A 27,542-nucleotide genomic window follows, 5' to 3' on the forward strand; every position below is an offset into this window, starting at 1 on the left:
AGCCTGGGCACAAGATGAAGCCAAATTGCAATGCTGTTGCAACAGGGGTTGTAGCTGATGCCAAGAGCAGCTGTGAAGCTGGAATGAGCTTATGACAAAGGGTATGTATGTGTTGGGGGTTGGGGTGGAGACTTTGTACCCTGCATTCATTGGGAAAGGGGTGTAACTTTGGGTAGGGAAGCTCCCTTTAGTAGTGGATCATTCTTTTTAAAACAATATATTTTATTGATTTCAGAGAGGAAAAGAGAGAGAGGGATAGAAACTTCAATGAAGAGAGAGTCATTGATTGGCTGCCTCCTGCATGCCCCACACTGGGGATCGAGCCCACAACCCAGACATATACCCTGATGGGGAATTGAACCGTGACCTCCTGGTTCATAGGTCCACACTCATCCACGCTGGCAGGATAGCAGTGGGCCATTCCTAAGAAGAGGCCCACCTGTGTGCTGTCAGCAGTCAAAATTCCCAGCATCTGGGGAAATGAAACTCAGCCCTAAAGGGAGAATCTGGGCTTTGCAATACAGTGCTCACCATCAATAAGAAATGTGCCTGTTTTATGATCTATAAATATACTTGGCTACTGCAATTTCTCTACAGCCTTGTTTGCTGCATAAGATAAATTAGCAGAGTAGCCAACCCCTGTGGGTTTTTCCTCCTACATTTGGAACTATTCCTGTCAAGCCACTGACCTATAAAAGCTGGCGGCGATGTGCTGGATGGAGTTTTCTGGAAGCAATTTCTCAGGACTTACACTTCCATACTTGTCCTATTTAGGTTGATTCCAACCTGATATTATATCTTGATTTTGCCTCTCTAGCTTTAAACCGGACTTTCTACATAGATAGATTTTTCCTTGGAGTTTGAACCGTGACTTTCTTAGCCTATTGGCACTTTCTAATTCCCTTCTACTCCCTGGACTCTGTTCCAACAGAACTAGGTGGAGTGGCTTTCAAGTCAGGGAAAGGGAGAACTTCCCTAACCGTTTTCATTGGGGAGTAAGTGATACAAAAATAAAAGAAGGTGAAGGAATTACCTCTTTTCTAAATACCTTGTTTTTTCCATGGAGCTAAGGACTTAATAATATTAATAATATCTTAAAGTGAGCATTTGCACAGTACTTAATAGAAAATTAAATTAAATTTTATTTTCCATATCATTACCTGAAAACATAATTACTAATTTCAAGGCACGCGTGCTCGCGCGCGCGCGCGCACACACACACACACACACACACACACACACACATCTATACACACACACTAGGGGCGCAGTGCACAAAATACATGCACTAGGGGTGAGGGGTGGGGTCCCTCAGCCCAACCTGCCCCCTCTCACAAACTAGGAGCCCTCAGGTGATGTCCTACTGACCACTTAGGCTCATGGGGAGCGGGCCTAAGCCGCAGCCTGGCCTCCCTTTGTGGGTGGCAACCGGGGTGATCAGGGCAACCAGCCCCATCACCCCGCTGCTGCAGCCTCTGCCAGTCACCGCAGCCACCAAGGTGTTTTCATCAACACGAACTCCAGTCCCTTCACCATGAAAATATGACAATTTTCTTTAAGCATTTTCAAGATGTGTCTTTTATAGGATATGCATTTCTTTCTTTCTTCTTCTTCTTTTTTTTTTTCCTCACCTAAGGATATGTTTCCATTGAATTTTAGTGAACATGGAAAAGAAAGGGAAAAACAGAGAGAAACATCAAAGTGAGAGGAACACTTTGATTGGTTGCTTCCTGAGTGAGCCCTGATCTGGGCTCCGGCCAGGAAGGATCCTACAACCTAGGTACATGCCCTTGATCAGAATCAAACCCAGACCCGGCTGTCAGCAGGCCAAAGCATTATCCACTGAGTCAAACCGGCTAGGGCAGGATATGACATTTCTTAGCCCTCCAGCAGTGGACCTCGTTTTTTTTTCTCCAGAAGTGTTGTGGAAAAACTGTAGATCACCTTTTTAGATTCTTATTACCCAAGTTACTAAGAATATTACCAGTGGCATACAGGAAGCTTAGCCAATGAGCAGTCAAAAAAGGTGTTTCCTCTATAGTTCACACCAATTGCAGGCTGGGCCCTGCCCAGGCCTAAAGCCTATGGCTGAAGCTTTAGGCCCTGGGCAGGGCACCCCAGCTCCTGCCCAGGGCAGGGGACCCCCAGTTCCCTGTGATCACAGGCTCTACCCCTTGGGCAGGGGATCTTCAGTTTCCTGTGATTGATCGCAGGCTCCACTCCTGTTCCCTCGTTCTGATTGTAGGCTTGGCCCTGCCCAGGAGCCTCCTGGCTCACACCCTTCCCAGGCTGCCCTGGGCCCATGCAGCCTTGCCTCACAGTGACCTGGGTGCCAGGATGTCCCTGGGACACAGGCACTGGGCACCTATATATGCAAATTAACTGCCATATTTTTTGGGGGTGAATTTGCATACTCACTTTGATTGGCTATGGGCATAGTGAAGGTATGGTCAATTTACATGTTCGTCTATTATTAGGTAAGATATATATATATATTGCACATAGTTTGGAGATTCCTTTTGGGCATAGAAGATACAGAGTGTTTTTTGTAATTAACAATGAATACTGTATACACATTTTTAGACTGTTGAGAGAGTCACTTGTAATAAATACAAAAATAATTTATATATAATGAGTTTGTTAAATACCAATTAAGCTTAGAAGCTACTGGAACTTAATTTTTTTTTTTTGTAATCAATAGTTCATTTGGTTTTTCGTTGTATATATTGCATTTCAGTGACAAACCGTGGGATCCTGGAGTTGCCCAGAACAATTTGATTTTTTGCATCTGTGAAGGTTTTCAACCCTCCTGTGGTTTAGTTGGCACATCTTGCATACAAAAAAATCTAAGTATTGATCTAAGCTATTAAAGTGCGCCATAGTTGCATTCTTTTATAGCAGCTTCTCTGTACCAGTTCAACCTAATAAATTCTTAAGTGTATTTCATTCATACAACTTGGCTGACTGCGTTGCTCAGAGCAATCATTAACTCATATAGGCATGTAATGAGGAAAATCTCAGAACAGTACACAGTAAGGAATGCACATTTGGGGCTTCTCCCAGGAGAACAACCAGTAGTTGAAAGCACTAAACTCCCAGTTATTATCCCCTCCCATTTGCAAGCTCCTCACGGGTCCTATATGGCACCAAGATATTGTCACTAATTTCACTTTAGACTACTATTGAGATAATGCCCTGCCTTGTGTGTTGCTTCTATGCATGGGTGCCAAATCTCTGCCACGCTATCAGGAAGTAGAATTACCAAATTAAATTTCTGTAATTCACTGAGGTTATCATACTGAACATTCTCTTTCTTTTTGTCCCTTTGTGGAGGGTTCTGCAGTGACTAAGGGACTTAGTCATGGTGTTATATTTGAAATCTTTATAATGCAAACCAGGGAAGGTCAGGATGCTTTGTTTTTCTTAGCAAGATTATTCATTCATTAAAAATTAAAATGCATTGCTCACTTCAGGTGATGGGCTGGATGCTATTTCCCACATGTCCAGGTCAGCAGCAGAGAACAAAGAGAGTCCTGCTGGGCAGCCCGTCTTCCACTGCCGCAAGCTCCTCATGCTTAATTTGTTACCATCAACGTTATTGAAAACTGACAAATCTCAATCTGCGGAGACAATGAAGATACTTAGATTTGTGCTAGAGAAGGCAAGGTTTAAATTTGATTCTCCTTTTATTTAATAAACGTTTGCCTGACAGTAACTGTATACTCAGGATAATGCTGGGTCTTGAAGTTGTTAACATGAATAAAACACAATCACATTCCCTGAGAAGGTAATACTGTAGTATGAGACAGACATATGAATGAAAGTCATGATATTGTAAGCAAAGTGCTGTGATAAGACTGAGGAAAAAATATCCCCATTTAATGCATGTGACAAGATCATGAAACGACAATGGAACAACATATTTTAAATGCTGGAAATGAGCATTAGGAAAATGGAAATAAAATTATAAAACCATTTGTAAAAACATAAATGTTTAAAAAAAACCATAAAGATATAAAAGGACTATAACTGAAAACATGTGAATAAATAAAATAATATCAATGTGTTATGGTGTTTATAAAACATGTATAAGTAAAATATATGACATAATATCAAAGGACTATAGGGGAAATTGAAGTATACTATTGTAAATTTTTAAAGGTATATGTAAAGTGGAATAATATTGTTTAATGCTAGATTACTAAAAATTAAAAATGCAGGTGATATACTCTAGAACAACCAGTAGAAAGAAGAAAAAAGAGAAGTATAACTAAGGTGCTATTATATAAAATAAAATAGAAAACATAAAGCTACACAGTTCTTTAAAAAAAAAAAAAGGCTGGGTAGGAGAATGAATAGATTTAAAAAAGAGTATTTTGCTGCCTATGGAGTCTCGTAGGATTTTTATGGTTTCCCGTCTTACATTTAAGTCCTTTAGCCATTTTGAGTTTGTTTTTGCATGGGTGTAAGTGGGTGATCTAGTTTCATTTTTTTTTTTTTTTTGCGTGTATCAGACCAAATTTCCCAGCATGTTTATTAAAGAGACTGTTTTGACTCCACTGTATTGCTCTTGCCTCCTTTGTCAAATACTAATAGCATAATGGCGTGGGACAATTTCTGGGTTCTCTGTTCAGTTCCATTGGTCTACATGTCTGTTCTTGTGCCAGTACCAGGCAGTTTTGAGAACAGTGACTTTGTAATATAGCTTGATATCTGGTATTGTGATGGAATACTATGCCGCTATAAAAAAAGAAGAAACTTTTACCATTTGCAACAGCATAGATGGAACTGGAGAGCGTTATCCTAAGTGAAATATGCTAGTTGGAGAAAGATAAATATCACATAATCTCACTCATACGTGGGATATAATGATCAACATAATTTGACAAACAAGAACAGATCCAGAGACAAATGGTAGTGTGGGGGTAAGAGAGCAACCAAAGGACTTGTCTGCATGCATATTAGCAAAACCAATGGAAAGAGACACTGGGAAGGTGGGGGCTTGTCCTGGGTAGGAATGGCCTGGGGGGAGGGGTGTCATTTGGGGAAAAAGGAGACATATATAAAACTTTAGACAATAAAAAAAGAATATAAATATAAAATACAGAACAAATAGTACAATGGTAGATTTAAACTCAATAACATTCATGATTACCTTAAATGTAAACACATACATGCATCTGAGGTCATCAGCAAACATAACATCATCTCATTATTTCTATTCAACTTTGTACTGAAATTAGGCAAGCAAAAGCAGACTGACAAAGTAATTAGAAAAGAAAAGTAAAAACTGTCTTCTCTTGCAGTGCTCACCAAAAATTCACTAGATGTAACACATGGATTTATTGTAAAATATAAGGTCATTTACAAAAATGAGAATTTGGAAAATGAAAATGAAAATTATGCCATTTGTAGTAGCATAAAAATATAAATACTAAATTTCTCAGGCCCCAATTCTCACAGGGGGACTCAAAGAAGGTCAAGTAACAGCTGCACATGTAGTTAGGTTATAGAAGAGGAACTCCATCCTAAGGGAATCCAAACCTTTTATAATGGATAGTAAGCATGCCTTATGTTTTGCCCCAGAGGGATACCTTATCTATGTTATACTGGTAAAGAATCAAACTTGGCCTTTTGCTCCGGAGGGAGACACTGTCTCTCTCTTCCAAGGCTGTTTGTTGTATAACCATCCTTAAGAAGATAGTCTGGAGTAAAGGCATCCAGTGCTTCTGTTTGCAACACGTGCAGAAATGTGAGAGGCCCACAGAGGATTATCCCCCAACAGGGATGTGCTTTCTCTCTGCCCCTGCCTTGTATTCACGACCACTTGTCTCAGCAGGACTTAATGCACACTTTCTTTTTTCTGAGATACTTTAATATCATTAGATTTAAGAGACTATATTAACAAAACATAATATAATCAGGTTTCCATATTTGTATGTGTGTTTCTGGGCTCTCAAGTCTATCTCTAATTGATAGTCTATCTCTGCATCAACCCTACATAACTTTAATTATTAGAGCTTTAAAAAACAAACCTCAGTCTGTGGTAGAGCAATTCCCTGCTTGCCCCCACCTCCCCACAGACAAATGCCCACCTTGTTTTTCTTCAGGAACATCTTACTGTTTCTTGTCCTTTCATTCTTCTTATTTAAAAATCTGCACAAGTTCCAATGTGAAATATTTTTTTTCTTGAAATTCAGATCTTTTTTTCTGGGATTGTTTAGCTGGTTTAGAAGTGTGTTTAAAACTCCCTATGGGAAACATTTGGCAGGGGTCGCCATGGGATTTCCCCCCATAGGTAGATTCGAAGCTTTGTTTCCTGTACTCTGCATTGCGGTCCTTTAAGAACTAAAGTTCTAGTCTTCAGACATCAGCAGATGGCCTGGGGCAAGTGGCAGCTTCAACTCATTACCTTCCCTGCTTGGATCTTTTCAAGTGGTTTTCAGCACCTCAGAATTTTTCTTGCCTTTTTGGGCAGTTCAGTTATGCACTTTAAAGGTTATTTTGTATATTCCATCTAACTTCTTAAGAAGTTTTGCCTTGAGAGTTGTTTCCAGGATATCTACTCATTCATATTGCCAGAATCAAGTCTTTTGTCAATGTGGTCTTAAAATTCTTTATCTCACAGAATTGTGTCATGCACACAATAAACATTCAACAAAGTGTGTTTAATTGAACTGATAAGATTTCATTAGGGTTTCTATGATGCTGCCTCATCATTCCCAAGTAACTTAGCATTTATACCATTAGATAAATTTTGTTTTCTCCTTAAAACTTTACAGAATTATAAAATATTTTAAACATACAGAAAATAATATAATTGAAGTATTTGCATTCACCATTAAGATTAAACCATGTTGTATAGTGCCATATTTTTTTTTGTCTATGGTTATATGGTAATTTAACAGTGATGTATATTATCATTTTGTATATTTTTAAAAGTTTATATTAATAATATAGTGGTTTTCATACTCTTCTGAAACTTGCTTTTCCCCTCACTCAGCATCCTGTTGAAAATTTTATCTATGTTGATTTCTTAAACTCTAATTCAATTATTCCACTTCCTGAATATAATTTTATTATAAATTACATTTTATTGAATAGTCCCTGTTTTATAGAATAAACATCCTTATATATAGCCCCTTGAAATGAATGTTTGAGAAATGTTTAAAATTAGATGCCTAGAACTGAAATTGTTGTATGATAGGATGTACTTTAATTTGTTATATGTACTCAATTTCTTATATCTATTCTTTATAATTGTGATGATGTTGATCATTATAGAAGATAGGTCATTTTTATCTTCTTTTTAAGTTAATATTTATAATTTGTGAAAAGTACTTATTAGTAGTCTGAATAAGAATCATGCTGAAATGTGTTGTGCATGACCCCTTGTGTATAATTCAAATAATATTAAAGTTTGTACAGTTAAGTAATGAATAATTGGGTGATGTGAAAAGTCACCCCCTCCTTTTTCTCTGCAGGTATTTATGAGCCTCCATTTATTGTACTACTGCAGTGAGCCAGCCTTGGATGTGAAAATTGCCTTTTGTCAGGTGTGTGTTTCTTAAGGTAAAACAAGGTACAGTACACTCCCTTGTATTTCCATTTTGCCATTCCATCTTGCACATGTTCCACATCAAATCTAGTATTTATGTAATATTAAAAGTAGCTTAGGAAGTAGAAGAGGATACTTAAGATGTTTTTTCTTTCCTAGTGCATTTAAGTTAGAATAGGAATGAAGATATTTCTTTTTAATGATAATAAATATAGTATTTGATCACATATAAAGTGATTTCTTATTAGGTTTCACTTATACTTAACCTTTTTAAAACTTCTTTTCAAATTCTTGAAATGAGGCTGAAGCCTCTGTTATTATTTCTCATCCTAAGGACTGATGAGCCCTGAGTAGCTCCAATGTAATAACCATACTTTGCTGATACCCAGTCTAACCAGTAGTTAGTATAGCATCCAAGCAATAATAATGACAAATAAGTAATGAAATTAATAAATATACTTAATCTGTAATGAGTAGTAAGAAGGTGACAACAATGATTGGTAGTGTGATGGAGCAGGTAGGAATCTTCTTCTTGTATTTATATCAACTCTAGTCTTAAGAAAGAGGCTCCTTGAGTCACCTATGCTTGTGACAGATATGCCTTAGGTAGTCCTAACCTAAGCCTGTTGTCAGTGTATAACCAACAGTGCTCCCCTTTACTTTCAGGAATTGTTCTTTGGAAAATACTGTGAATTTTATAATTCCATTTATACCCCAAGCAGAGTGCTTCGCAGCAGTTTGTAATCATTTTTTATTGTATAGATTCTCATTTAACTGTGCTATATTAGGGAAAGAAAAACACCCATTGAAGCAAGGTTTAAAAAAAATCCTTCTGCAGCTCCTATTATTTTAATACAATCTTTTCTGATTCTATTAATATGTGCTTCTTAGAGAAAATATACAGAAGTATAAAGGGAAAGAAAGCATTGGTATATTTATCCTTCCTGGAAAAGTAGAATGTGTCACCTGCTGTGAATAGGACTTGCTGATTCCTCTCATCTCCCCAAACTCCAAACGCGGTGACTGAAGCCTCAAGGCCTTTGATAACTTCTCTACAAGAACTCTGGAGGTGGAGAGCCTTGGCTAGAAAGTGTATCTACCACTTCTTAGCCAGTTACTTCTAACCTTGGGCAAATCAGTTTTCTTATTGGGAAAAGAGGAAAATAATACTGCCTATCTTCTATTACTATGAGAATTAAATCAGTCAGTACAGAGCACTGAGAACAGTGCTGGAGTCTGTGTTTGTCAAATAGACAACTCCATTTTAAATAAATGTGCATTTGCTCTTCTGGTGCTCCCATCGAGTCCCAGGGTTTTCACTATTAGCAGTATCGTGAATACTCCAGCAGTGGTATTTCCAGCCCAAACCTTTCTCTGAAACTAGACTGGTAGGTTCAACTCTCTGTTCTCCATCTCCTCTTAGATGTCTAATAGGCATATCAAATTATACATATTCCAAACCAAGCCCTTGATCTTTCCTACAAAATGCTTTTGTTCATTATTTCGGTAAATGCTAAATCCATCTTCCCAGTTGATTAGAACCAAATCTTTGGAATCATCTTTTGTGCAACACTTCACATCCAATCTGTCAGCACATTCTGTTGGCTCTACATTCAAAGCACTTCTAGGATCTCATTACTTCTTACTGTTCTCTCCATTACCGCTCTGGCCCAAACTACCATCACCTCTTGCCTTGCAAGAGCTTCCAACTTAGATCACCCTCAAATGTTTACTCTGAAAACATCACCAAGAGTGACATTTGAAAAATATAAGTGAGATCATGTCATGCCTTGGCTAAAAACAAGATAAAACAAAACAAAACAAAAATCTTTCAATGTTTTCCCATTTCATTTGTGGTAAAAACAAACAAACAAACAAACAAACAAACAAACAAAAAACCCCACCAAAATTCTTATAATAAATACCCAAGCCTTTACCACCCAGCCACTAAAAACCCCTCCCTAAAGTGTTCTTCCTTTATTATTCACTTGGCACACTTCTTTACAACTCTAGGGCTTTGTTAAAATGCCATTTTTAAGGGGATGTTCCTGACTCTCCTAATTAAAATAGCCTCTTCTTATCTCACACTGCCTCCTCAACTTTCCTTGTCTTTCTTTTTTTCCACCACAACACTTCTTGGTATCTAATACTAATAACTATGTGACAGGTATGCTTTTTCTCTCTCTCCACTAGAATACATTTCTTACTTTGTCTCATTTGCACACTGCTGCCCTGTAGGACTAACAATAATAAGTGGCTGAGGGCAGGCTTTTACCAAATATGTACCTCATGAATGAATACATGATTCATGTTTATGTAATCGGTTGCAACTGTGATAATTCTCTGGTGGAAATGAATGAATTCCTGGGTCCTACCTCTTCAAGCTTTATGACTGTGATCCTAACCATTTACTAGGGACATTAACACTTAAAAAATAATCAACAATTATTTAAGAGTTTTTGTTAAAATTAAGTTCATATTTTACATAGTTCAAGATTAAAACTGAATTTAGCCCTAGCTGGTTTGGCACAGTGAATAAAGATAGCATCAGCATGTGTAACTGAAGGATCTCGGGTTTGATTATGGTCAAGGGCAGGTAACTCTGTTGCAGGCTCCTCCCTGGCCCGGGGCCTTGGTTAGGGCTAGTGCAGGAGGCGACTGATAGATGTGTTTTCCTCACACTGATATTTCTCTCTGTCTTTCCCTCTCTCTTCCACTCCCTCTAAAGCAAAAATCAATGGAAAAATATCCTTGGGAGAGGATTAAAAAAACAACAACCCCAAAATAAAAACAAAACAAAACAACAAAAAAAACCCACTGATCTTAAAAATTATTTTTTAAAAATGTAAAAACATCAGCTATTTTTTTAGTCCCTAAAGTCTTTGTATAAGTTGAATTTATTTTCAAATTAGCTCCCAATATTTGAGTAAAGATACAGAATGTAGCTCTAACAAGAGCTCTTTTAAAGCAAAGAAATAAAGAGAACCGAAGTGTGACCTTTCCAATGACTCTGAATTGTTTGCTTTCTAGGAGCTTTCAGTAGCTAGAAAATCTGATGCATAGTCTATAACTTCCCAAAATTTAAAAATATTATAGCAAGCAGAAACTTTCTATTGGGACTCCATACTTCATTTACTTTGCATGTAGAATTTTTATTTGTTAATAACATTTATTTTTTCTCTTTCTCCTGTAGCACTGTTTTCAGAGATATAATATTTGGCATTTACTTTCAAAATGTGTTCTTTGGAAGCTTCTGGTTTCATAAGACATCTCATAGATTCTTGTGCTGTGGTGTTTCATGTAATCACCAGCAGTGTTAGGTTGCTCCCAATTTCTTGCTATAGAGACTATACAAAGATCTAAAGTAATTTGTCATCCATTTGTGATCAAGTATATCCATAGTTCAGGCTTTTTAAAATATATTATATTTCCAATTTTCACAGTTATCAATAATAAATCACAGAAAATAAACTTGTCTACATAGTTATTTATCAACAGGAAATATGTATATTGTCCGTAATAGTATTAGCCTTATTTCTTTTTAAAACATATATTTTATTAATTTTTTATAGAGAGGAAGGGAGAGGAATAGACAAAAACATTGATGAGAGAGAAACATTGATCAGCTGCCTCCTGCACACCTCCTTCTAGGGATGTGCCTGCAACCAAAGTACATGCCCTTGATGGGAATCAAACCTGGGACTTTTTAGTCTGCAGGCCTATGCTCTGTCCACTGAGCCAAACCAGTTAGGGCCTTATTTCTTAATTAAATTATTTGAAGAAAATGGGATTAAGTTTTTAAACTGCTCTGATTCATTTTGTTGTTGTTTTTATAATCCCATTAAGCAACTTTTGCAAGCAAGTGGCTTCATGTTGTATATATTGTATTTTGGGGAGAAATCTGTCTTTGAAGTGTTAGACAATAAAAGAACAATCTTGAGTTTGCACTGGTGTGAATCCTTTATAAAAATATAGACCTACAGGGAGTTGAAACTGCAAAAACTCTTGATCCTCTTGAGAAATAGGTAAGCCTTCTTTTCTCAGTTGAACAAAAACATATGGAGCTGTTAAATTTCATATGAATTAAAAAGTTTTTGGGAAATGCTATTTTTGGACCTCTGTGAACAGATGAGTCAGGATTTTAACTGGGAATATAGACACAGAGAGATAGCCCGTGTTGGAAACCGCAGGCATGCCCACTGGTGCCTACGGAATTTATGAGATTCTAATGGGCATTACCATTAGTTGTACAGGTTTGTGTTTTTCTCACTCAAAGCTGACCACCTCAAGGTAGTACTCACATCCTCATCATTGACGTCCAAGCCCAGAAATCTGTTTTATTCAGTAAGTGTTCAATAATTGCTTTTTGAATAAAAAGATAAATACGTCTTAATAGAAAACACCACTTCTGGAATAGAAAATTGTTTGCTTGCTTTTCAAAATTAAGTCACTTTCTCAATATCTTAACATCTTATAAGTGTATTAGCAATTGATTTCATTGCATTTTGGTTATTTTGGTCAATACAAATCATTGTTTCCCTAATATTTACTTAAAAGTTATTAAATAAAAATGTTATTAACTTATTGTCCTTTCTAAATGTTTTCTGATGCTTGAGTTGGTTATCAGTTATTTAAAACGATTTCTTGATTTCTGAAAGTCTGCGCAGACACAGAGGGTTCATTTTAATGAAGCAACAGTTATAAGTTTAAATAGCACTAGAACTAAGGGAACTGAGCTCAGTGAGCTTTTTGGTTATGACACAGAAACTCTTTATGCCTCCTTACATTTTCTAGCAAATAGATATCTATTCATTGACTGATTATTATTTGATTCCACTGTTTATTTATTCAGCATGTCTTCACTGAGTACCTATAATATGTATCTGTAACTTGCAGAAATTAGGGATACAGAATAAATTATAGGGTTGTTACCTTCAAAGAGCACACTGCCTGATCTAAAGCACAGTAGAGTGGCTAGACTATATTATAAACATAAAGAAGACCTACTCCTCTTTGAGCTAAAGACCTCAGTGATAACTGTGGGCAAATCAATAATGGATCAGAAAAACCCCATGCCCCCAGAAATTACTGAGTGCTTTCTATCTGTGAAGACTTCATTAAGATTTTTTCTCACTTAATCTTCACAATATTATTAATTATCACAAAGATTATCCAATTATGTTTTATTCTGGAGTTGGAAATCTCAACCATTATACAAGACAGTCTTTTCCTGAAATCTTGAACTTGAACTTCTTGAAATCTTTTATTAGTGTACAGTGTTTTGTCTGAAGTGAGTAACAACTAAAAAGAACCAAAATGCTATGATAATTAGCAAAAAAAAAAAAAAAAGCCCGATATCCCATTGTTCACCTGTAGGAAAAAAATAAAGAATTTTATATAAATTCTAAAAGATGAGTGTTATAAATAAGGCTTAAAATATTACTAGGAATATGACAAAAAATTGAGGAGTTATTATTGTCAAAATTTTTCTTCAATGTCATTTGAGCTCTTACTGGTTTTTGATATAGCACCTTGTTTTTTGATACATGTGATAGCCAAGACTGAACATGTTGATTTTTTTATAGTTAAAGTATGTCTTGGAACACAACAAACAGAATAGCAGGCATTGTTTCTGCTGACTATATATAACAATCTTACAGTAGCATCATGAAGCGACTCAATATTCTAGCCATAACTATAAAAATGACTAGCTCAATATCATTTGTGCCAAAAGCAGAATCATCACTTTAGGCAGATACTTTTCACTATCCAAACACAATATTAAAAATATATCAAACAGATTGACCAGTTAATTTTCTGGAGACGTAGTTTTCAACTCATTCATTTTGGCTAACCTATTGAGATGGATCAATATAATATCATAACACCTATAATAGTGTCTGCCTTACAGTAAGTGTTCAATAAATATTTAACAAGTAGATGAAATTAGGCCCTTTACATTTATATCCTGTTCTAAAAATCCAGGTTTCCATTACCAACACAAAATTGTCTGCTTCAATCCTGAATTGTAAAATGTTCATTTAAATTCAAACTCTATTTTGAGACAATCCTATCTAATAAAGAGAGAATATGCTAATTGACTGCCACGCCCTCAAAGATGGTAGCGCCCACAGTCACAAGAAGGTGGCACCCAGTCTCGTCTCCTCAGCCCCACTGGGGCAGCAGGTGTGGCATGGCTGGGTCCATCCCCAGGCAGATCTGCCTGCTTGGTACACCTGCCTCTAGAGTCCCCATCTTCCTTTAGCACCCAGGGCTGGCCTGAGGCACAGGCAAGCCTCCCATGTCGGCTTCCCAGCCTCCCAGGGCCAGCCTGAGGCTCAGGTAACCAAGGCTGGCCGAGGCTTGCACTGCTGGTAGTGGCAGTAGCAGAAGTGTGATGGGGGCGTTGCCCTCCCCTGATCACCAGGTTGTCTTCCACTCCTGAGGGCTCCCAGACTGTGAGAGGGGGCAGGGAGGGCTGAGGGACCCCCTCCAGTGCATGAATTTTCATGCACCAGGCCTCTAATTGTTAAATAAAAGAGGACATGCTATTTATCTATTTCTTTTGATTTCCTAGCCTTATTATAAGACACCCACATCACTGTTTTAAATTATTTTAGCTGAACAAATGAGTGGTTTTGTAAAAAAAAAAAGAGCACATTGACCTAATCAATTGCTCAGTGGTTAGAGCATTGGCCTGTGGACTGAAAGGTGTGGGGTTGATTCTGGTCAAGGGCATGTATTGAGATTGGGGCATGTGTGGGAGGCGAACATCTCTCACATTGATGTTTCTCTCCATGTGTCTCTCACCCTCCCTTCCACTCTTTCTAAAAATCAATGGGTATGGGGAGATAAGAGATCAACCCAAGGACTTGTATGCATGCATATAAGTTTAACCAATGAGGGCAGGCATGTATGGGAGTGGGGGGGGGAGGGCAATAGTAAGATATGTACACATATAATAATTTAATTTAAAAAAAGATTATAAAATAAAAAGAATAAAAATCAATGGGGAAAAAAATTCCTCAGGAGTGGATTAACAAAAAACAAACAAGCAAATAAAAAGCACATGTCTTGGAGTTGGATGAGCTTCATTACATATTAATTGGGACCACTAAGTAATAGTTCTAAGACTTTGAGCCAATTCACAGCTTATTGCTCAGCTGTTGTTAGTGCTAAATAGCCTATATAATGAAAGGCTAACATGCAAATTGCCCCTTGACTGGGAGTTTGACCAGGAATTTGACTAGGGGGTGAGGCTGGCCAGCCAACCTCCCATGCCCCTTCCCCCCAGACTGTCTGGCCCTATCGGCCCTGATCGAGGCGAGTCGGCCAGACCCCACCAGTGCATGAATTTGTGTACCAGGCCTCTAGTAGTATATAACTATACATAGTTTACCTTTAGTAAGTAAGCAGTTAATACTAGTTTACCTTTCTTTCTTCCCTTGATTCATATGACTCATATGATTCATGGATATATTGCTTACTAGCTATGGCCACCCCTCAGAAAGCAGCCTGACTAATATGGAACCTGTAACTGTAAGTGTGGCTAGGGTCTTTAATCCCAATGAGAAACTCTGGTTAAGAAGAAAACTTCCATTATTAAAAGAGATGCTTCCCACAGGGGTTAGCTCTCTGATAGCATTTTACTATGATCATTCATCAAGGGCCGAGGAGGATCCTTTCAGGGTATATGCTAGATGATTGATTTTTTTTCCTTTTTTAAAAAATGTCTTTATTGATTAAGGTATTACATGTGTGCCCTTATCCCCCCATAACTCCCCCCTCCCCACTCATGTCCTCACCCTCCTGTTGTCTGTATCCATTGGTTAGGCTTATATGCATGCATAAAAGTCTTTTGGTTGATCTCACCCCTTACCCCCACTCTCCTCTACCTTCCCTCTGAGGTTTGACAGTCTGATTGATGCTTCTCTGTCTCTGGATCTGCTTTTGTTCATCAGTTTATGTTGTTCATTATATTCCATAAATTAGTGTGATCACGTGATATTTATCTTTCTCTGACTGGCTTATTTCACTTAGCATAATGCTCTCCAGTTCCATCCATGCTGTTGCAAATGCTAAGAATTCCTTTTTTATTGCAGTGTAGTATTACGCTGTGTAGCCGTACTACTGTTTTCTAATTCACTCCTCTGCTGATGGACACTTAGGCTGGGTGAATTGTGCAAGGGTGAATTTAGCAAGGGTGAATTGTGCTCCTATGAACATAGGGATGCATATATCCTTTCTGATTGGTGTTTATAGTTTCTTGGGATATATTCCTAGACATGGGATCACTGGGTTAAATTGGAGTTCCATTTTTAGTTTTTTGAGGAAACTTCGTACTGTTCTCCACAGTGGCTGCACCAGTCTGTGGAGAACAGTATGAATGAGGGTTCCCCAGCAGTGCATGAGGGTTCCTTTTTCTCCACATCCTCGCCAGCACTTGTCATTTGTTTTTTTGTTGATAATAGCCATTCTGACAGTTGTGAGATGGTACCGCATCATCATTTTGATTTGCATCTCTCAGATAATTAGTGACTTTGACATGTTTTCATATGTCTCTTGGCCTTCCTTCTGTTTTCTTTTGAAAAGTATCTATTTAGGTTAGTTGCCAATTTTTTGACTAGGTTGTTTATCTTACTTTTATTAAATTGTATGAATTCCCTATAAATGTTGGAGATTAAACCCTCATCGGTGATAACATTAGCAAATATGTTCTCCCATGCAGTGGGCTTTCTTATTGTTTTGTTGATGGTTTCTTTTGCTGTGCAAAAGCTTTTTTTAAAATTGTTATTATTTTTTTATGTAGTCCAATTTGTTTATTTTCTCTTTAGTTTCCATTTCTCTAGGAGCAGTGACAATGAAGAAATTGCTTCAGCATATATCTGAGATTTCACTGCCTGTGGATTCTTCTGGTATTTTTATGGTTTCTCATCTTATGTTTAAGTCCCTTATCCATTTTGAGTTTATTTTTGTGTATGGTGTAAGTTGGTGGTCTAGTTTCATTTTTTTGCATGTATCTGTCCAATTTTCCCAACACGATTTATTAGAGAGACTGTGTTGACTCCATTGTATGTTCATGCCTCTTTTGTCAAACATTAATTGAGCAGAGTGGTTTGGGTCGATTTCTGGGTTCTCTATTCTATTCCATTGGTTTATATGTCTGTTCTTGTGCCAGTACCAGGGATGACTGCTTTTCTGAGGGACCTGCATAGGCCTGCAACTTGTGCAGTGCAGTGGTTGAATAAAATCTCTCTCTTTGTGCCTCGTTATCAGGAATTCAATTTCATGAGTCTTATTTACCAGAGAATCAAACTCCCCTGGTGCTGGTGGGAGGGAGGTTCTTACGATAACTTCAGAAAATCAATTTTCTAAGATTCGCATGGGAGGATGGGATGTGGAAGAGGGCTTTATTTGTGTGTAATTACATTTCTCAGGTTCCAAAGTCCCCTCCCCCTTAAGCCAGTCCTGGAAAAGGTGCAGCTAACATTCCAGCAGCGCCAGAAGCAAGGCCAGTGTCCAGAGCTGCTGTCCCATGTTGCAGACAGGTGTGGTTTAGCATTGCAGTTAATGGACATTCATTAGTTTTTGTGTGGAGTCCCACAGGGCTGTAGGCCATGTGGACACAGGGGAGCACGTCCCCCTGCCATAGGAGAGCCAGGAACCCAGTGTGCCAGAGAGAGAGGAAAGAAGAGCAAACTTCTGTTGTTTGGAAGTTTATTCAGGTTTTGTGAACCTTCAGTGGCCATGCCTGTCCTGGCCACTGACCTGTTCCCCAGTGTGACTGGCAGACAGGTAAGGCACCTTTCGACATCACCCAGCCCTTTCCTGGGCTTGAGTCTGAACAGTGTTTGTCCAGCCCCTCCCCGCATTGATCAGCAGGGAATAGACTTGGAGAGTGTTAAATGCAGCTTTTTGGCAAAGCTGTATAAATGGCCTTCCTGTATTATCTAGTCTTCCCTTTGCTCCTTTCCTGTTAAATAATAACCAGGTTATTACAATGGTATCAATATGAAACATATTTCTGTATCCTTTGATTAAAAAGCATTGCATCTACTGCCCATTGTTTGATTCCAGGTTTATTATAGAAAGAACTAGTGAATATAGTCTTCTAATAGGTACGTGCTAGAGAAATTTTACCTTTTTCTAGGGACTTCTGTGATGACTCTATGAGATCAATGAGTCAAAACTTGCCACTCATTGTGGTTTTGTTGTGTTGCCATTATTTTTCCTTGGGCTTGACACTAAGTTTTGTGCTTAAGGCAGTAGATGTCCATAACTTAAGACTTTGGGTAAAACTGTCATCTCCCAGCCTCTGCTTTATTTGACATTTATTTTTAAAACTGGACTCATTGGTTTTAGTGTTCCTATATCTTTTATGGTGAGTGGCACAAATCCTTTTTCAGAACCACAAGGAATAGAAATAATATAAATAGTAAATTAATGAAAGAATAAAATGACTTGCTCAAGGTTTCAGAGTTATTAAGTGCAGAAGTAATCCAGGCATATCATTAAAAAGAAACTAAGGAAGCTTAACTTTTAAAAATTCTTAAACCTCAATATATTCTGCTTAAGAATTAACTAGCAGTAACATAGCACAGTCATGCACACATGAAAATGGGGAGGGAGTGCTTGTGGGATGTAGGTTATTCAATTTGAGAAAAATGCAATGAAGGCTTTGGACACCTGCAGGATAAGATCAGTCATATGGGGCAATTTTCTTTACAAACTCCATGCCCATAGGCCAGCAACTGAATTGATGATGGAGATCATTGCACAAGGCCCTTTCTTACAAGTCTACATAAAGTGCAGGCTTTTCACAGAACAGATTATATTTAGAACAGATTTCTTCTCTGCCTACCAAATGGCCAGTGGCAAGAAAGCCTTCTTTTAATTTAGCTTTAAAATTTTTGGCAGATGGGAGATGAGGAAAAATTTGCCTTGAATTTTTGCAAAAGAAAATTCAATTAAATTCTATTATATTCACATAGAAATAATTATTGAAATACTTGACTTTAGATGGTGGGCACATGGTGTAATATATAGATGTTGTAACATAGAAACGCAGACCTGAAACTTACATGTTCACATTAACCAATGTCACTCAAATAAATGTAATTAAAAATTAAAATATCTTTTATTAAAAAATAATTGTTGAGATTTAAATACAAGATTAATATTCAGTGGAGGAATTATTAAAAAAATAATTTGACCAATAGAATAGACTATTCTAAACCTGTAGTTATTTTGAACCATAATGATTTACCATTTTGTTGATTTATAATTTTTATATATAATATTCTTCCTTTGTAATTTTCTTTCTCCCTTCTTCTGTCCCTCCCTCCCTCCCTCCTTCCGTTCTTCTCTCCTTCCATTCTTCCCTTCTTTCCTCCTTCCTCCCTCCCTCCCTTCCTTCCTTCCTTCCTTCCTTCCTTCCTTCCTTCCTTCCTTCCTTCCTTTCTTTTAAAAATATATATTTAGAGAGAGAGGGAGGGAAAAAGAGACAGAGAAACATTGATGTGAGAGAGAAACATCAACCAGCTACCTCCCGCACACCTCCTACTGGAGATCAAGTTTGCAACCAGGGCATGTGCCTTGACTGGGAATGGAACCAGTAACCTCTTGGTGCATGGATGATGCCCAACCAACTAAGCCACATTGGCCTGGGCTGTCATTAACTCAATTAACATATTAATTTCTTCTCTGGAAAGAGATTTTCTATTTTGATGAGAATTTATGAAAATCTTGAATTTCAGACATTCTTCCCAAGCATTTTAGTATAAATTTAATATAAAGATTATAAAGAGATGATGGAATATTTATTTTCATGAGCTAGTTTAGAGAACATTGGGCAAGCACTCTATTACACCTATGAGATAGGAAAACACATCCCTGGGAATATGACATCTGGGCCTGATGAACAGGTGCTGATATCAAGGAGAGTCATCCTGGCATCATTTTTAAGTTTTGCATCCTTTGTTTTCTTGATTTGACCTGCATTGCTTCCAGTTTTTGCCTCTCCAAATAGCCCTCTTTGAACGGTGACATCTCCTACCTTCCCTGTTTCCTAAAATAGTTGTTCTGAGATTGATGGTCACCAGAGGGGAAGCAGGTTAGGGACTGGGTGAAACAGGTGAAGGGGTTAAGAAGTATAAATTGGTAGTTACAAAATAGTCATAAGGATGTAAATTATAGCATATCATCAATAATGTTGTAATAACTCTTCATGGTGCCAGATGGGTACCAGAAATATCAGGGGAACACTTCATAAAGTATATGATAGTTTAGCTACTATGCTATACACCTGAAACTAATACTAAATAATTTTGAATGTAAACTGTAGTTGAAAAATAAAAATTAAATAAGATAAAATAGAAGTTTTTTAGAAATAAAAAACACAGATTCTTAGTGCTACCATAGTTCCACTGAGTCAACACTTTTTAGTGGGGCTCGTTTCCTTAAACTATTGGTCTTCTCAATATGAATTTTTTTTTGTTTTTCTCTTTCTAATCATCAGCTCTCTTTGGTTTGTCTCGGTTCAAATCATAAGTTAGGTGACCTAAGCTAAGAGTATTCTAAAACATGTAACTGGAGAAATTTTTTAGCATTGACAATATTTTTCCATTGTGCTCTAAATGGTATTTTTTAATAGGCACTTAGAGAAAAGTTTGTTTGAACTTTACAGTCATGACAAACAAGACTGCATGGAAATTGGGGATAAAATATAGTGTGTTAAATATGGTCTATCCTTTTTAAACCTCAATTTGGATTTGTAAGCTTAGGGCACAGATGATATCTGGGGGAAGTTCTTCAACACAACACATTGCTATCCAAGAAAATTTCTAATGCTATTATCCCTGTGTCTTACTGCCAATAATTAAAATAACCTTTTCCCAATTATTTGAGAATTATTACTTTCAAAAAAATCTAACCTTTAGATTTTATTTGAAGTTTAATTCAAAATTAAATATAAAGAGAATACTTGAAAGTTAAATGTGTGTGTGAATTCACAATTACTGTAATGATGATTTTCAACCTTATTTTGAGAAGTTATGTGCTCTGAAGTGGAAATAAAAGATCACTAAGTAATTGTTATTGTAGAAAATATGCTAGGGTATTAAGCATTTTATTTGAATAGCTTTTACCTGTCTTTTTGATTGGGAAGTCTCTCGTTGTTAAAAGTTTTGTTACTGGTATAAGATTTGTGATTGTTTTAACAATTTAATGGAACTGCCACCAAGGCTATATATAGTTTCTCTATTAAATGAGAAGTCCTGTTTTACCTATGCAGTAAGAAAAACCAAGGGGACTTCTCAGGAGTGTGAATAATTGCTAGGACATAGTGGTCCATCCTATTACAGCAATGAGGTGTGGGGCAATCTTTGTCCTAACTAGCACACCGGTTTCCAGTTTGTGTGCCAGCAGTAATGGAACCTGGCAGACCACAGTAACACAAAGTCTGTTCTTTGAGGCAAATACAGAAATATTTTTTCTGCTGCATAATGACAGTTTTTTCTTTCTAAGGCAGAGCTGTGTGATTTATTTTACAATCTTCAGGGGAAAACCCTCAGTGAGTGGCTCTCAACATGCATCAGATTACTTAGAGGACTTAATAAAACAGAATGTTGGTCCCACCCCCAAAGAATTACTGATTCAGTTGCTGTGGGGTTGGAATGAGTATTTGGACTTCTTCTTTCTTTTTTCTTTTTTTTTCTTTTAAAACCACTTTATTTTTATTGTTGAGACTATTACAGATGTTTCTATCTCCTCTGCCTTGCCCACCTCCACCCAGCATCCCTTCCCTCTGGCCATCACCACACTGTTGTCTTTGTGTGTCAGGCATATGAGTTCTTTGGCTAATCTCTTCATCTTCTTTCATCCAGTTCTCCTCCTCTCCCTCCCCTCAGACAGCTGTTAGTCTGTTCCATGTTTCCATGTCTCTGTATCTATTTTGTTTGTCAGTTTATTTTGTTCACATATAAGTGAGATGGTATGGAATATACCTTGCTCTGACTGGGTTATTTTGCTTACCATAATGATCTCCAGGTCCATTAATGCTGTCATAGAAGGTAAGATTTCCTTTTTTATTTTTATTTTTATGGCCATGTAGTATTCCATTATGTAAATGTACTACAGCTATTTTATCCACTCATCTGCTGATGAGCACTTGGACTGTTGCCAGATTTTGGCTATTGTAAATAACACTGCTATGAACATAGGGCTGCATATATTCTTTTGAGTTGGTGTTTCAGGATTCTTAGAATATATTTCCAGAAGTGGTATCACTGGGTCAAAAGGCAGTTCCATTTTTAATCTTTTGAGGAAACTCCATACTGTTTTTTTGTATTCCTACCAACAGTGCACAAAGGTTCTCTTTTCTCAGCATCATTGTCAACACTTGTCATTAGTTGGTTTACTAGTATTGATAGTAGCCATTCTAATAGGTGTGAGGTGATACCTCATTATGGTTTTAAGTTGCATTTCATTGATGATTAGTGATGTTGAATATTTTCTCATATGTTTATTGGCCTCATGTATATCCCTTTTGAAGGAGTGTGTATTCAGGTCATTTGCCCATTTTTTAATTGGATTGCTTGTCTTCTTGGTGTTCAGTTATAATTCACTTGTCTCATGTTTTTGTTGTTTTCCCCCCCAGGGATTTGATAAACAAGTGGATGTGTCATATATTGCCAAACATTACAACATGAGCAAAAGCAAAGTTGACAACCAGTTCTACAGCGTGGAAGTAGGAGACTCAACCTTCACAGTTCTCAAGCGCTACCAGAACCTAAAGCCGATTGGCTCTGGGGCTCAGGGAATAGTTTGGTAAGTGGAATGGTTTATATATATATATTACACACCTGAGGATATATTTTTATTGATTTTAGAGAAAGAGGAATGGAGAGGGAGGCGGTGTGGGGAGAGAATGAGAATTACCTCTCATATGTACCTGGACAGAGGATCAAACCTGCAACCTGGGCATATACCCTGACAGGGAATTGAACCCATGACCCTTCCATGTAGTGGAGGACACTCCACTCTAAGTGAACTATTCCAGCTAGGGCTTAACTTATATTTTTAAAGGGAACACCCTTTGTCAAGTAGACACACACACACACACACACACACACACACACGCATGCATACAAACACAAACAAACAAAAATCTATAAATAAATTGCATGACTGGGAGGGAAAATACATGCTACTGAAGAAAAATAAAACTATAAGCATTATTTGTGATTCTTTATCCATTTGCTAACAATATGTACAACTTTACTTGTGACTACTTTTTGTGGTTCCAAAAAATATTTATTACTCTTAAGCCATTTAAAAACAAACAAAAAATCCAGAGAACCAGAGGTTTTAGTAGCTGTTACTAGTGCACATAAATTTTATTTGAATGTTTACACATCAAGAAATGAGGAGATATGTGCTAAGATAACTAGCAAATAAAATACCTACATTCCAAAGAAGTATAAATGATATCTCAAATGTCTCTGTGAGTTTTAAAGTTCAATGTTTAAAGTTGTTATCTATTTAAAAAGTGGTATTTTTTAAAAATTTGCTGAATGTTTCCCAAATGGAAAGATTCTGTGATCCTTGGTAACCATTCTTTTAGATATTTTTCAGTGGCCAACTGAAATAATGACAAATCAAGATCTAATTTACATGTTATCTGATTGATAACTATTTTTAGACGGTTCTAATTAGTGTAGCAATTAAATGTATGAAATATTTAGTAAGAACTTATTAGTATAATAATTTTTAATGTGATAGGTTGCACTTATAAGTAAAAATTTGGGGCATGTATTATAAATATATATGTATATTTGTATTTATAAAAGATTTATTTATGTCAATATTTTTATTTGTTATATAACTTACTGCTACATTAGTAATGTTCATTTTAAAACAGGGGGATAGGGGGGTGGGGAATGATTAATGGGGAACTTATATGCATATATGCATAGCTCATGGACACAGACAATAAATAGTGTGGTGAAGGCCTGGGAGGGGCAGGTGAGGGGTGGAGGGGGCCAGTGGGGAAAAACATACAAAGGGGACATCTGTAATACTTTCAACAATACAAATAAATTTTAAAAAATCATACACACTTTTACCAGATGAGATAAAGACTTTTTGAGCAGTTTAGGTTCACAGCAAATAAAGAGGAAGGTGCAGAGATTTTCCCGGCGTGGATTCCTGCATTATCAACATCCCCACCGGAACGGTACATTTATTACAATTGATAAATCTACCGTGACAGATCATAATCACCAAAGCCCATAGTTTACATTAGGATTCACTCTTACTGTTGTATATTCTGTGGATTTGAACAAACTTAAAATGACATGTGTTCATTGTTATGGTCTACAAAGTATTTCTACTCTCCCCAATTCCTCTGTGTGCCTCCACTACTCACAGCCTCTGGCAACCATTGATCTTTTTACTGTTTCCTAGTTTTGCCTTTTCAGGGATGATTTTAGATGGAATCAAACAGTATGTAACCTTTTTATATAGGCTTCTTTCACTTAGTAATGTACACTTAGCATTCCTCCATGTCTTTTCATGGCTTGATAGCTTATTTCTTTTTAGAACTGACTAATACTCCATTGTCTGAGTGTTCCACAGTTTACTTATCCATTCACCTACTTTAGGCTATCTTGGCTGCTTCCAAGTTTTTGACAATTATAGATAAAGGTGTTTTAAACATCCATATACAGATATTTGTGTGAACATGTTTTAAGGTTCACTTCATTTTGACAACTCTGAATACTTAGTTGATTCAAATGGCAGACATACAGGTTGGCGCACTTAATAAACCCTTTACTCCATTTAAACCTCATTTATCAAACATACCAAGTTTCTATGGAAATTTTCCCAATAAATTTCAGTCTTTTATAATGCTAGTCAGTAGTTGTTTTGGAATTTGAAAGATGGAATATTTTAATAATTTAACAGTGGAGCAAATCTTTCATTTTGAAGATATTTATACAGGTAAAGCAATTTTATTTATTTGTTTGTTTGTTTGTTTATAGTGCAGGTATGACACAAAACAATTTCATTATTTAGTAGGCAAAATAATGGTTGCCCCAAAGATTAAGGTGCTTTGACCCTAATCTCCAGAACCCTTGAATACGTTATCTTATGTGGCAAAACCGTATGTAACCTTAGCAGATGTGATTAACGTTAAGGGTCTCAAAATGGGGAGGTTACCCTAGAATATAATATGCAGGTGAGACCAATCTAATCATGTGAGTCTTTGAAAGTGGAACATAAGGCTGACCAGTGGGTCAGAGATACCCAATGGGAAGGAGAGAGAGACTCTATTTATGAGAGACTTGCCTTATTGTTGCTGGCTTTGGAGGTGGGGAGAAATGGTCATGAGCCAAGAAACGGGATGACTTTAGAAGCTGGAATGGCCTTCAGCAAGAAAATGGAGGCCTCAGTCATACAGCCACAGGCATTGTAATCTGCCAAGGGACTGGAATGAGCAAGGAGACAAATTCTTCTCTACCACCTCAGCATGGCACTCAGCTGCTGGCACCTTGATGTTAGCCTAGTGCAGTGCTTGGCAAACTCATTAGTCAACAGCCAAATATTAACAGTACAACGATCGAAATTTCTTTTGAGAGCCAAATTTTTTAAACTTAAACTTCTTCTAATGCCACTTTTTCAAAATAGACTCGTCCAGGCCATAGTATTTTGTGAAAGAGCCACACTCAAGGGGCCAAAGAGCAGCGTGTGGCTCGTGAACTGCAGTTTGCCAACCATCGGCCGAGTGAGACCAAGGGAGGATTTCTTGTTTACAGAACAGAATTATAAGATTATAAATTTGCATTGTTTTAGCATCTAAGTTTGTGGAGATTTGTTGAGGCAGCAATACATGGTATAGTAAATGTTTTTAAAGGTTTTAAATGTTTCAGATGCCTCTGTCAACTCTCCCCTGTCTGGGAAATTCCTGCTTTCTTTTCAAGTCACATGTTTAAGTCTGGGCAATAAGTGACCCCTGCCAGCAGGGTAACTTGTGCAGGGGAGGGACCCATGTTAACTTGTATATTAAATAGAGTAAGGTTCAATTTCTTTTCTAGATTATAATATATGTTTATATTTAAGTTTGCATCCTACTGGGTTGTTTGTGTACCACTTGGAGAGTGGGATCCCCATTTAGGAAATCATTGCATTCATGAAAGACTTTCAAAATGAAATGTAAGAAAACCAAAAATTCTCATTTGAGAGAATGGAGGATGAAAACAGTGGTTACTGTTTGCCTTTTTCAAAACTGTAGAGTATCAGGAAGTTTTCTTAAGGTTCTCAGTGAAGATGTTCAATAGCTACTGGGATTATTTCATTTTTCTTTAATTAAAACTCCCACGGAGAATGAGGACTGCCAGTGAAAGGAAGCTGATGGTCTTTTAATGATTCAAAAATAGATCCAAAGCAGAAATTTTGCTCAAAAAGTTAACAGATTTTCCCAGAAAGATTTAAAAATCTATCATTAAAATTTTTGTGATATGTTTTATAGGACATTCTGGATTTCTCTCCTTGTATAGGAAGGGAATCATCCTAGGTCTCTGGCATAGTAATAAAAATATATTTCAATAAGTACATGTCCTTGAGTAAAACTGTTAACCCAACTTTACAAAAAACTTGTCAACTAATTTGTCAGTAAAGGAACACCTAAGTTTCAAAATTTTAGCCTTGTAGTTTTCTCAGATTATTACTAGTCTTTTTGTCTATAGCCGAGGGAAATAAAACTAGGAAAGACCCAGATGAAGGGGAATAAAAGGGATAGCACACTTCCCTTCCTATCTTTTAATTCACCACTCTTCCAGCATGTTTCTTTCTTCTTTGAGATATTTTTTGTTTAGTTATCAAAACTAAAGTTGGGTCAGTTATGTACTATTTTTCTTATAGATCTACTAGAGGCCCAGTGCATGAAATAATGCAGTTAGGGTCCCTAGGCCTAGCCTGTGATCAGGGCATTCTTCTGCCAGTTCGCCAGCACCCAATCCTAATGTAGTCTCCATAGTCTCTGCCGCCAGGGTGGGTGGGTAGGTTGCAGGTCACTCTGCAGTTTCTGTCAACACCCCAAACTCTGGCAGGGGCAGCAGCAACGGTGGCGGAGGTGGCAGCTGCCGTCCACGTGAGTGGGCAACACATTCTATCAGATGGAATATTTGATAGAATATTCCTATAATAGCTTCTAAGTATTCAAGTGAAAGTGAGAGTCACACACTTCCCACATGGAGGTGAAGTTGCTGGTGCCCACTTGGGGGGCAGGAGGGACCATTCTGCCCACTTGCCAGTCCCCAGTCCCACCCCATCACCAGCTACCCGCTTTGCTGTGGTTCCCCATTCACTTGCAGGTGGGGGTAGGGGATGGGGAGATAGGGGAGGGGAGGGACCGAGAGGTGGTCAACGCACCTCATGATGACTGGTCCAGCAGTCATTCTGGTTGTTACACTTATGGTCCCTGGCCTTTTATTATATAGGATTCTCATGTTAATTTGTCCTCTTTTTCAACCTGCCTTTAATTTAATTTTCACTCTTTGTTTTTGTTAATGCATTCATCCACCTCCCTCACACCAAGCATACTTCCATTCCCAGACATGTGTTTCTCACTAAGCTTAATCATTTTTAGCTTTTGCATTAAAGGGGGAAGTATGTGATTCTCACTTTCACTTGAATACTTAGAAGTCATTATAGGATTATTATTTGGCATAATTTCAATACTGTTGTGTCTTGAGAAATAGAGAAGCATGAGGAGAGGAAGAGAGATGGCTGAATGACTGGTCAGTGGAGCAGTCAGAACACACACAATATTTATTAATGTTTGCTGTGTTATTTGGGCACAGTTCATGGCCCTCCAAAACAATTATAGTAGTAATATCAAAGATCACTGATCACAAATCAGCATAATAAATATAATAATGGTGTAAAGTTTGAAATATTGTGAGAATTACCAAAATGTGGTACA

General features: G+C 37.3%; 1 protein-coding gene across 8 annotated transcripts in view; it reads left to right on the forward strand.

Moving 5' to 3' along the window:
• MAPK10 (mitogen-activated protein kinase 10) overlaps positions 1–27,542 on the forward strand; it is a 260,366-nt gene that overhangs the window by 112,390 nt on the left and 120,434 nt on the right. For 7 of the 8 annotated variants that reach the window (XM_036455909.2, XM_036455654.2, XM_045571017.1 and 4 more), the window contains exons 3-4: positions 7,485–7,556; positions 22,215–22,384. In XM_036455909.2, coding sequence (XP_036311802.1) covers positions 7,491–7,556; positions 22,215–22,384 — 236 coding nt within the window. In that variant the 5' untranslated portion in view covers positions 7,485–7,490. Of the gene's footprint in view, positions 1–7,484; positions 7,583–22,214; positions 22,385–27,542 lie in introns of all 8 variants that reach the window. The other variant, XM_036455733.1, reaches the window with a different exon arrangement.

This window comes from Pipistrellus kuhlii, unplaced genomic scaffold (assembly GCF_014108245.1).
Source record: "Pipistrellus kuhlii isolate mPipKuh1 unplaced genomic scaffold, mPipKuh1.p scaffold_m20_p_1, whole genome shotgun sequence".
Classification (NCBI taxonomy): Eukaryota; Metazoa; Chordata; class Mammalia; order Chiroptera; family Vespertilionidae; genus Pipistrellus; species Pipistrellus kuhlii.